Source organism: Salvelinus alpinus, chromosome 8, assembly GCF_045679555.1.
Source record: "Salvelinus alpinus chromosome 8, SLU_Salpinus.1, whole genome shotgun sequence".
Lineage (NCBI taxonomy): Eukaryota > Metazoa > Chordata > Actinopteri > Salmoniformes > Salmonidae > Salvelinus > Salvelinus alpinus.
In genome coordinates, this window is record NC_092093.1 from 17,546,522 (window position 1) to 17,558,777 (window position 12,256).

Sequence of the window (12,256 nt, forward strand, 5' to 3'; positions counted from 1 at the left end):
CTTCTCACTACCCCTCCCTGGCACGTTGTGTTCAGGAAGGCTTGGGGAATGTTCTTCTCACTACCCCTCCCTGGCAGGTTGTGTTCAGGAAGGCTTGGGGAATGTTCTTCTCACTACCCCTCCCTGGCAGGTTGTGTTCAGGAAGGCTTGGGGAATGTTCTTCTCACTACCCCTCCCTGGCAGGTTGTGTTCAGGAAGGCTTGGGGAATGTTCTTCTCACTACCCCTCCCTGGCAGGTTGTGTTCAGGAAGGCTTGGGGAATGTTCTTCTCACTACCCCTCCCTGGCAGGTTGTGTTCAGGAAGGCTTGGGGAATGTTCTTCTCACTACCCCTCCCTGGCAGGTTGTGTTCAGGAAAGGGAATGCTCCCTGTTTTCCATGGATGCTATCAACTTCAAGGCACTCAGTCTTTTCTTCATATTTAATAGGAAATACCACAAAAACAAACAGCACTTTTAGTCCAATATATCACAACTCCTACAAAAATATTTTGCTTGGGAAATTCCATTTCTCATTCCCATATTTCCCGCTTCCAAAGTCAATAGTTTGGGATCCAACGGGACGTTGCATTTGCCTGTTTAGGATACCGTGGTCTGTTTTGAAGGTGGATATTGAACAGTGATTATATTGGCTTTACCAGGAGAGAAGGTTGGTGGCGGCAGTTACCTCAGGTCAGGGTGTGTGTGTGTGTGTGTGTGTGTGTGTGTGTGTGTGTGTGTGTGTGTGTGTGTGTGTGTGTGTGTGTGTGTGAGAGAGAGAGGGGGTTACCTCAGGTCAGGGTGTGTGTGTGTGCGCGTATAACATCTCACCTTGTCCAGTTCATTGGAGAGTTTCCTGTTCTCCTCGGTCAGAATGACTCTCTCCCGCTCATACTTCTGCTTGTACTCCATCTCAAACTCCTCCCGCTCGCTTTGGCTGTCTCACACACACAGATATGATCCATCATCACACACACACACACCAATAACACACTGAACCTGCTATTCAGAGAGAGTATCCAAATGTCTGTATGAAAGAGGCTAGCCAGGGATGCTAAGCTAGAGGGTAGAAAAGCACATCCTGATAGCTTCCAGACTGTATGAGAGATCGTTAGAGCAATGTTGCTTCTTCGACCTGGACAGAGGCAGAGGGGGATAACACCAGTTAGATCGAAGGGACTAACACAGGAACGAGGGTCTTCTCGAGAGCTAGGTCAGGGGAGAGAAGTTAAACCTCACTGAGTACAACAAGGTAGAGGCCAGGGTGAAGTAACTATAACCATGTTTACCTCGTATAACCCTCGCTGGGAAGAAGAGGAAGAGAACATTTAAGTATCTTTATAATATTACAGGAAGAGAGAGTAACTGTCCTACTGAATATGTCAACTCTATAGACCGGTTTCTATTCCTGGACTAAAAATCAATTTGAATGACAATATTCAAGTAAACAGACCAAACACGGCAGTTAGAGCTAAGGAACTCGAGGAGATGAATAAGGGTCTTCTCAGGAGAAAGGTTAAAATAGAAGGTAGGGTTGTCACCAGTACTGTGATACTCAGAAGAATCTTGGCAAGGAACATGAAACAGAAAATGTCTTTAGGGAAACTAAACGGTCTTATTTTGTCACATTGTTTATTTCCCACGCTATAGCGGACAATGTCTGACATCAAGAAGGTTCTTAGAGGAGGAAAGAGTTTAGTTTGGGTTTTCCTTGTTTGCTGTGGGGAAAAAAATCAGCTATCGTAGTATCAGCAGTTATCTAAGATCAAAACACACAGCGAGTACAGCACAGTAGAGGCCATTGTGAAGTAACGGTAACCATGTTGACCTTGTATAACCCTCGCTGGGAAGAGGAGGAAGAGGACAGGCTCTATATAGCTACTACAAAGACCAGAAGCACGTCTGAATGCCATTTCTAAGTCTCTGGATAAACTGTCCTATATGTCTTTATGAATGCTTTCTAGTGTTGTGGACATCCGAACCTAGGAAGGCCCTACCGCACATAACCCATTACACACACAAAGACATAAACATGTAGACAGACACACACCTCTCCCTGCGCGTCTTCTCCAGTTTGTCTTTGAGGACCAGGATCTCTTTCTGCAGGGTGAGCTGCTGTCCCTCAGCGTCGCGGAGCTCCTTGCGGAGGACCTTGAGTTCGTTGGCGTGCTGCGCTTCCCTCCTGCTCAACTCCTCCTCGTAGAACCCAGTCTTCTTCTCCAGGTCGGCCCGCAACTTCCCCACCTCCTGGCTCTGGTCCGAGCCCACCACCGAGGCTGACGGCCCCACCTGCTTCTGGTTCAGAGGAAGAGAGGAGTTGGCCACATACACAAAAACAGAGAAATTACAGGAGTGTATTAGTTAGTGAACGCCGCAATAAAAATATTTTGCAATGGAAAGCGTTTTGTAACGAAAGCGTACGTTTGTTATTGGACAAATTCAGGATAGTCCCTCCCTATTTCGGCCCGTTTGCTTCACGTTGGTTCCTAGAGAATACACCCCAGGTGTGCATGTCTTGTGTGTGTGTAAGAGCATTGCTTCCGCCGCTGTCCCGGACTGGGTTCGAACCGGGGACCCTCTGAACACATCTACCAGTGTCAGCCATGAAGTAGCGTTATCAGTCAGGCCACAAAACACCTGGGCCGCAGAGCGAGTGACGTCACCGATCCAACGGTACTAGCACACTGGTAACTAGCTAGCCATTTCACATGGCTTAAATAAGCATCTCTGACTACAAGTCTCTAAAATCGGAGACGTAGTGTGTGTGTGTGTGTGTGTGTGTGTGTGTGTGTGTGTGTGTGTGTGTGTGTGTGTGTGTGTGAGAGAGAGAAGGAAATATAAAAAATGTGTGTGTTAGTATGTGTGTTTCTGTGTGTGTTACCTTGAGTCCGTCCAGCTCCTCCTCTAACAGTCTGCTGTACTGCTCGGAGCGTTCTCTCAGTTTCCTCTCCTTCTGAGCATCAGCTGTCTGCTCCTCAGACTGGGACTCCATCTGAGAGACAGCAAGGGGTTAGTGCACACACACGCGCACACACACAGAGAGACACAAAGTAGAGACCCACACACACACACAAAGTAGAGACACACACACACACACACACAAATACCTCTAAGAACCACAGGAACCACGTGACTACTCTACCTCCTTCTTGGCCCGCTCGGCCTTGCGCACCTCCAGCCGTAGAGCCTCCACCTTCTGGGACCAACCCTCCATCTCCTCCTCCTTGTCCCGGAGCTGACGGCCCAGGCGCTGCTTGGCTGATCGGAGGTCAGTCAGACGCTCGTTGAGCTCGGAGAACTCCTGCATGGCCAGCTTCCTCTGGCTGTGGGCCTCTTTCAACTCCTTAGACTGACTCTTCATCTTGCCACTGGCCTCCATGAAGTCCTGAAGGGAAGACGTGTACAGATTGATTGGTCAGACTGGGTGATCGTCGTTCCAATGGCGCTCAGCTAGTAGAGAATGGCACGTGCAACGCCAGGGTTGTCCACCTTGACGCATAATATGCATATAACACATTTGCTGGAGCCATGATGTGAAGGACCATGTGAAAATAAAATATATCCAAGCCAGTACAGATCAGCTCGATAGTGTGAAAATGGGATAATATTGGGAGTGACTATGAGTTAACACACTGAAGTCACCCCCCGTTGCTGCTATATACAGGGAAACACACCCAGGTGGTGCTATATACACAGGGAAACACACCCAGGTGGTGCTATATACACAGGGAAACACACCCAGGTGGTGCTATATACACAGGGAAACACACCCAGGTGGTGCTATATACAGGGAAACACACCCAGGTGGTGCTATATACACAGGGAAACACACCCAGGTGGTGCTATACACAGGGAAACACACCCAGGTGGTGCTATATACACAGGGAAACACACCCAGGTGGTGCTATATACACAGGGAAACATACCCAGGTGGTGCTATATACAGGGAAACATACCCAGGTGGTGCTATATACAGGGAAACACACCCAGGTGGTGCTATATACACAGGGAAACACACCCAGGTGGTGCTATATACACAGGGAAACACACCCAGGTGGTGCTATATACACAGGGAAACACACCCAGGTGGTGCTATATACACAGGGAAACACACCCAGGTGGTGCTATATACACAGGGAAACACACCCAGGTGGTGCTATATACAGGGAAACACACCCAGGTGGTGCTATATACACAGGGAAACACACCCAGGTGGTGCTATATACAGGGAAACACACCCAGGTGGTGCTATATACATAGGGAAACACACCCAGGTGGTGCTATATACAGGGAAACACACCCAGGTGGTGCTATATACACAGGGAAACACACCCAGGTGGTGCTATATACACAGGGAAACACACCCAGGTGGTGCTATATACACAGGGAAACACACCCAGGTGGTGCTATATACAGGGAAACACACCCAGGTGGTGCTATATATACAGGGAAACACACCCAGGTGGTGCTATATACACAGGGAAACACACCCAGGTGGTGCTATATACACAGGGAAACACACCCAGGTGGTGCTATATACAGGGAAACACACCCAGGTGGTGCTATATACACAGGGAAACACACCCAGGTGGTGCTATATACAGGGAAACACACCCAGGTGGTGCTATATACACAGGGAAACACACCCAGGTGGTGCTATATACAGGGAAACACACCCAGGTGGTGCTATATACACAGGGAAACACACCCAGGTGGTGCTATATACACAGGGAAACACACCCAGGTGGTGCTATATACAGGGAAACACACCCAGGTGGTGCTATATACACAGGGAAACACACCCAGGTGGTGCTATATACAGGGAAACACACCCAGGTGGTGCTATATACAGGGAAACACACCCAGGTGGTGCTATATACACAGGGAAACACACCCAGGTGGTGCTATATATACAGGGAAACACACCCAGGTGGTGCTATATACACAGGGAAACACACCCAGGTGGTGCTATATACACAGGGAAACACACCCAGGTGGTGCTATATACAGGGAAACACACCCAGGTGGTGCTATATACACAGGGAAACACACCCAGGTGGTGCTATATACACAGGGAAACACACCCAGGTGGTGCTATATACACAGGGAAACACACCCAGGTGGTGCTATATACAGGGAAACACACCCAGGTGGTGCTATATACACAGGGAAACACACCCAGGTGGTGCTATATACAGGGAAACACACCCAGGTGGTGCTATATACACAGGGAAACACACCCAGGTGGTGCTATATATACAGGGAAACACACCCAGGTGGTGCTATATATACAGGGAAACACACCCAGGTGGTGCTATATACAGGGAAACACACCCAGGTGGTGCTATATATACAGGGAAACACACCCAGGTGGTGCTATATATACAGGGAAACACACCCAGGTGGTGCTATATACAGGGAAACACACCTTGTGCAGGTCGTCCTTCTCCAGGTTGAGACTCTTCATCTGTTTCTCCAGGTTCCTGATGTGTTTAGATGAATCCTCCATTTCTCTACGGACTGACGAAGCTTCTTCCAACTCATGTTCCTGTTGACCTGAGTCTAACACACGTTACACAGGGTCAGTGTTGTTAAACCACTTTGGCCAACATAAATTACATTTCACTATGATGTATGGTCCATTAGTGGACATTTCAAATTGTAGTCATTTAGCAGACGCTAAATGTACTCTGGATAAGAACATACATTTTCATGCTTTTGTACTGGTCCCCCGTGGGAATCCAACCCATAACCCTGGTACAGATTACTGTGTGGATTATGAATAGCATCTCTGTTCATCTCTCAATGTATTTCATCTCTACTCTATCATACACTTGGCTATCCATGTATGGTAAATGCTGACCTGGCTGGAATGTGTTAGTGTTCTACTACCCAGCAGTAAACCTTTACAGTAGAACGTTTGTGTTCTGCTACACAGCAGTAAACCTTTACAGTAGAACGTTTGTGTTCTGCTACCCAGCAGTAAAACTTTACAGTAGAATGTTTGTGTTCTACTACCCAGCAGTAAAACTTTACAGTAGAATGTTTGTGTTCTACTACCCAGCAGTAAAACTTTACAGTAGAACGTTTGTGTTCTGCTACCCAGCAGTAAACCTTTACAGTAGAATGTTTGTGTTCTACTACCCAGCAGTAAACCTTTACAGTAGAACGTTTGTGTTCTACTACCCAGCAGTAAACCTTTACAGTAGAACGTTTGTGTTCTACTACACAGCAGTAAACCTTTACAGTAGAATGTTTGTGTTCTACTACCCAGCAGTAAACCTTTACAGTAGAATGTTTGTGTTCTGCTACCCAGCAGTAAACCTTTACAGTAGAATGTTTGTGTTCTGCTACACAGCAGTAAACCTTTACAGTAGAATGTTTGTGTTCTACTACCCAGCAGTAAACCTTTACAGTAGAATGTTTGTGTTCTACTACCCAGCAGTAAACCTTTACAGTAGAATGTTTGTGTTCTGCTACCCAGCAGTAAACCTTTACAGTAGAATGTTTGTGTTCTGCTACACAGCAGTAAAACTTTACAGTAGAATGTTTGTGTTCTGCTACACAGCAGTAAAACTTTACAGTAGAATGTTTGTGTTCTGCTACACAGCAGTAAAACTTTACAGTAGAATGTTTGTGTTCTACTACCCAGCAGTAAAACTTTACAGTAGAATGTTTGTGTTCTGCTACACAGCAGTAAAACTTTACAGTAAAATGTTTGTGTTCTGCTACACAGCAGTAAAACTTTACAGTAGAATGTTTGTGTTCTGCTACACAGCAGTAAAACTTTACAGTAAAATGTTGAATGTTTACCTGCAATCTTTTTCTTGAGGATGTCAATCTCAGTCTTCAGACTCCTGATCTCCACCTCCTTGTTAGAGGGGACGGGTGCAGGTCCTTCTCCTGATACATGCTGCAGGGCCTGGACTGTCTGGGTGGACTCTGGAACACACCACACAGGGAGAGGATGAGAAGGAGAGGAGAGGGGGAGGAGGAGAGGAAAGGAGAGGTGTGAGTGTGTGTACCTTGTAGCTTGCGGCTGAGCTCAGTCTTCTCCTGCTCCAGGCGTCGTATCCTCCTCTCGTAGGCCTCGGTGGCCAGACTCTCCTCCAGACTGCGCTGGAGACATACATCCATCTGTGTCTGACTGCTACCGCCTGCCTCCCTCAGACAGCCCCGGTCAGACAGGGTACTAGAGGGGAAAGAGGAGGAGGAAGAGATGGGGAAAGAGGAGGAGGAAGAGATGGGGAAAGAGGAGGAAGAGATGGGGAAAGAGGAGGAAGAGATGGGGAAAGAGGAGGAAGAGATGGGGAAAGAGGAGGAAGAGATGGGGAAAGAGGAGGAAGAGATGGGGAAAGAGGAGGAAGAGATGGGGAAAGAGGAGGAAGAGATGGGGAAAGAGGAGGAAGAGATGGGGAAAGAGGAGGAAGAGATGGGGAAAGAGGAGGAAGAGATGGGGAAAGAGGAGGAAGAGATGGGGAAAGAGGAGGAAGAGATGGGGAAAGAGGAGGGAGAGATATGGAAGAGGAGGGAGAGATGGGGAAGGGGAGGGAGAGATATGGAAGAGGAGGGAGAGATATGGAAGAGGAAGGAGAGATATGCAAGAGGAGGGAGAGATATGCAAGAGGAGGGAGAGATATGGAAGAGGAGGGAGAGATATGGAAGAGGAGGGAGAGATATGCAAGAGGAGGGAGAGATATGCAAGAGGAGGGAGAGATAGGAAAGAGGAGGGAGAGATAGGAAAGAGAAAGAGATGCATACCATATTAGAGACACATATTTACCTCAGAATAGACAGAACCCCAACGAATTCGAAAACAAATCCAATTTTGAAAAACTCCCATATCTATTGGCAGCAAGATTTGTGGCCTGTTGCCACAAGAAAAGGGCAACCAGGCAACTTTTGTTTATTATCTATTTCACTTGCTTTGGCAATGTTTATCTTGGCCAGGTCGCAGTTGTAAATGAGAACTTGTTCTCAACTGGCCTACCTGGTTAAATAAAGGTTAAATAAATAAATACAAATAAACATGTTTCCCATGACAAAAAAAGACCCTTATATTGAAATTGAACTTAGAGAGAGAGAGAGAGAAAGAGAGAAAGAAAGAGATAGAGAGCGAGAGAGAGAGAGAGGAGAGAGAGAGAGAAAGAGAAAGAGAGGAGAAAGAGTGCAACGACCATTAGCCTTCAGGCTAAGATAAACAATCAGACCATTCAATGCTTTCTCAACAGTGGAAACTGAGTGCTAGTGGAAGTGTGGCTGAGGTTAGATCAGACGATAGAGAAGTAGGAGTGAAGTAGACTGGTCCCAGATCTGATTGTGCTGTATAGTCTATCCTCATTGTTATGCCAAACATGACAATGACCATAGGAGTTGGCAAGACAGTAAAAACAGATCTGGGACCAGTCTAAGATGTATTTTTCTGTATGCTGTATGTATTGACGAAGATGTGGAAGTTCGTTTGGAAACTAAACAGGGGTTGTCGCTTAGCGACCACTCACCATTTACTGGTGTAGGTGAAACCTACGAAGGGCAGGTGGTGTCCAGAGAAGGCAGTGTGTGAGGGAGGGGGCATCGTCTCCTGAAATAACACAAAACTTATTTCAGAACACGTCAACCTTGACAACATTACAGACAGATGAAAGAGATGGACAGATAAAAGATGGAAACAGAGAGAGACTGAAAGATGAGTGTAAGAGAGTCTAAGTCTTGATGTAGAGAAAGAGAGACTTACTGAGTTCTTGAGACAGTCGTCGTCCACGTCAAAGTTAGAGGTGTCTGTGGGGCTGCTGACCTCTGGGATGTAGGGGGCCTCGCACGTACGGATGTTGTCCCAGTCAATGCCTGAAAGGAATGACATTAAACATGATATGACTGGCAAACTGTGATCATGGTTTGTTATTGTAACGATTATCATATCATCGTCTACTGTCCAGCCTAACTTCAACACCAATTAACAAGATAAGAGGTTATCTATATCAACTCCTGGAAATGGCACCAGAGAATAATTGACAGACAAACCCTAGCACGCACACACTGTTTTAAAACACCAGGCCCTACCAGAGAAGAAGGGGTGAGATTTGAAGTCCTCGATGCCGTTCTGGCCCAGACGGTGCTCCCGGCTGCAGATGAGGCGTCGGATCAGGTCCTTGGCGTCTTCGGACACGTCTGTCATCTGCAGGGGGAACTGGAAACGCTCCTGGGCACCGGGCGGAGGGTAAGAGGAGAGGGAAAGGAGTCTGAATAATGAAGATACCCTATGTCCCAAATGGTTCCCTATTCCTTATTTACTGCACTACTTTTGACCATTTGGGATGCAGCCTAGATATACTGTTTGCGTCCAGTTTGGTCAAATATTTGTATTTCTAATTTATTTTTACTGATAACGCAACATTCCCCTGTTGCAGTCGACAGCGGAATAGTTCTATACTGTTTGCAGAATAATCTTTGTACACATTTTTTCACATTTAATGTATTTATTTGTGTACATGGCCCCTGACAAAGAAATGTACAAATAAATGAAAATGGTATATGGCCCATGCATGTTCATCCTGTTGCAGTAGAAAGCAGTATAGTTCAAGCCAACATTTAATGGTTTAATGTGCACACAAGGCATTTGTTCAGTCAATATGTCTGGGTGAACTAGATGGAATAGTTGAAGGGTGATGGGAAGGGAGAGAGATATGAAGGTAGAACGCTGTGGTTTATAGTCAGGATGGGCTGAAGTATGAACAGACCTGGGGTTGTACAGTTCATTCGGAAAGTATTCAGACCCCTTGACCTTTTCCACATTTTGTTAAGTTACAGCCTTGTTCTAAAATTGATTAAATAGTTGTTTTCTCTCAATCTACACACAATACCCCATAATGACAAAGCAAAAATAGGTTTTTAGCAATTTTTGCTAATTAATTATAATATAAACTGAAATATCACATTTACATAAGTATTCAGATCCTTTACTCAGTACTTGGTTGAAGCACCTTTGGCAGCGATTACAGCATTGAGTCTTCTTGGGTATGACTCTACAAGCTTGGCACACCTGTATTTGGGGAGTTTCTCCCATTATTCTCTGCAGATCCTCTCAAGCTCTGTCATGTTGGATGGGGAGCGTCGCCGCACAGCTATTTTCAGGTCTCTCCAGAGATGTTAGATCGGGTTCAAGTCCAGCCTCTAGCCGGGCCACTCAAGGACATTCAGAGACTTGTCCCGAAGCCACTCCATCATTGTCTTGGCTGTGTGCTTAGGGTCATTGTCCTGTTGGAAGGTGAACCTTCACCCCAGTCTGAACCCCAGTCTGAGGTGCTTAGCACTCTGGAGCAGGTTTCCGTCAAGAATCTCTGTACTTTGTTTCGTTCATCTTTGTCTCGATCCTGACTACTCTCCCAGTCCCTGCTGCTGAAAAACATCCCCACAACATGATGCTGCCACCACCATGCTTCACTGTAGGTATGGTGATAGGTTTCGTCCAGATATGACGCTTGGTATTCAGGCCAAAGAGTTCAATCTTGGTTTCATCAGAGCAGAGAATCTTGTTTCTCACGGTCTGAGAGTCATTTAGGTGCCTATCGGCAAACTCCAAGCGGGCTGTCACATGCCTTTTACTGAGGAGTGGCTTCCGTCTGGCCACCCTACCATAAAGGCCTGATTGGTGGAGTGCTGCAGAGATGGGTGTCCTTCTGGAAGGTTCTCCCATCTCCACAGAGGAACTCTGGAGCTCTGTCAGAGTGACCATCGGCTTCCTGGTCACCTCCCTGACCAAGGCCCTTCTCCCCTGATTGCTCAGTTTGGCCGGGCGGTTTTCAACTTCTTTCATTTAAGAATGATGGAGTCCACTGTGTTCTTAAGGACTTTCAATGCAGCAGACTTTTTTTGGTACCCTTCCCCAGATCTGAGCTCAATTTTGAGTCTCATAGCAAAGGGTCTGAATACGTATGTAAATGAGGTATTTCTGTTTGTTATTTTCAATAAAAACGGCTCAAATTTCAAAAAAACGTTTCACTTTGTTATTATGCGGTATTGTGTATAGATTGACATGTTTTACTTAACAGACTTCATAATATTGCAGTAACGTGATAAAATGTTGAAAAAGTCAAGGGGTATGAATACTTTCCGAATGCACTGTATGTATCAATTGTCTCAGAGTATTCCTCTTAGCAGTGCTGATCTAGGATCAGGTCCATTTAATCTTAATTATATGATCTAAAAAGCTAAACTGATCCTAGATCAGCACTCCTACTCTAAAAAGCTTGATACATTCAGCCCTTGAACAGAACATACTCAAACTTTAACAACTAACACTCAGACCCAGTACCAAATCAACCCCTAGCCCCTACTTCCTATGCACTTGTGGAGATCTAAGAGGAATCTACTAGTGCATAGGTGGTAGGGAATAGGGGTCCATTTGGGACTGGGCAGACAGACTCCAAAAAGAAACACTCACAGCAGCACCTAACTCCTCCTGTCGGTCGATGGAAAAGAACAAGAAGAAACAGGGTAGAGGAGGAGTCAGAAAGAATAAACCTAACTATGTACAGAAAGTACTTCAGCCTAACACCAAAGAGCCCAACAACACCTAAACAATCACGCTCGTCTTGAACCATTGAATAAAAAATGTGTCTTAGTCAAGACGGGTTTTAGTACAGTAAGTACAATGTCACTACCGGTAAGCCTTAACCTGCCTGACAGCATCCAAAAAGAGGACCACAATGGAAATAGGCTGTACAACTTTTTGGGTGGTCCTCTAGAATTTTCAATGCAATGTATAGGCTACACGTGTGGTAGAGCTGTGGTTTTGAATGATCAAATAAATCAAATGATAAACTCCAGGGTAGCTACAGTCACCCTCCTCTGTCCAGTCTTATCACCCCCCCCTCTCACCTTGTGGTTCATGATCTTGCCGTAGGTCTCCACTAGTGACTCGGCGTAGAAGGGGGTTTCCCCGTACAGCATCTCGTACATGCAGACCCCCAGGGACCACCAGTCACACTCTGGACCGTACTTCCCCTTCCCATCCTCCATCGCCTGCAGGATCTCCGGAGAGATGTAGTCCGGGGTCCCCACGGCAACTGACGACTGGACCTGAGGGAGACCAGGCACAGGAGATGAATGGATTAGTGAGCGGATGGATAGAGGCATAGACGCATCGATGGATGGCATGGGGGACAAACCATAGAAGTAATATCATACATTATTAAAGGGATACTGTGTGATTCTGGCAGTTAAGCATAAGCCAATTTTCCACTTGCCCAGTGTCAGACGAACTTGTGAATACCATTTTTA

At 46.1% G+C, this 12,256-nt stretch overlaps 1 protein-coding gene across 10 annotated transcripts in view; it reads right to left on the reverse strand.

Moving 5' to 3' along the window:
* LOC139582647 (serine/threonine-protein kinase MRCK alpha-like) overlaps nucleotides 1-12,256 on the reverse strand; it is a 115,472-nt gene that overhangs the window by 43,596 nt on the left and 59,620 nt on the right. For 6 of the 10 annotated variants that reach the window (XM_071412823.1, XM_071412825.1, XM_071412821.1 and 3 more), the window contains 12 exons: nucleotides 11,855-12,055; nucleotides 11,418-11,435; nucleotides 9,038-9,176; nucleotides 8,712-8,821; nucleotides 8,479-8,558; nucleotides 7,003-7,169; nucleotides 6,791-6,919; nucleotides 5,406-5,539; nucleotides 3,120-3,362; nucleotides 2,859-2,969; nucleotides 2,028-2,272; nucleotides 809-914 (listed from right to left, as the gene is read on the reverse strand). In XM_071412823.1, the coding sequence (XP_071268924.1) occupies nucleotides 809-914; nucleotides 2,028-2,272; nucleotides 2,859-2,969; nucleotides 3,120-3,362; nucleotides 5,406-5,539; nucleotides 6,791-6,919; nucleotides 7,003-7,169; nucleotides 8,479-8,558; nucleotides 8,712-8,821; nucleotides 9,038-9,176; nucleotides 11,418-11,435; nucleotides 11,855-12,055 (1,683 nt within the window). The remainder of the gene's footprint in view (nucleotides 1-808; nucleotides 915-2,027; nucleotides 2,273-2,858; nucleotides 2,970-3,119; nucleotides 3,363-5,405; nucleotides 5,540-6,790; nucleotides 6,920-7,002; nucleotides 7,170-8,478; nucleotides 8,559-8,711; nucleotides 8,822-9,037; nucleotides 9,177-11,417; nucleotides 11,436-11,854; nucleotides 12,056-12,256) is intronic. The other 4 variants (XM_071412827.1, XM_071412826.1, XM_071412830.1 and 1 more) reach the window with 2 other exon arrangements.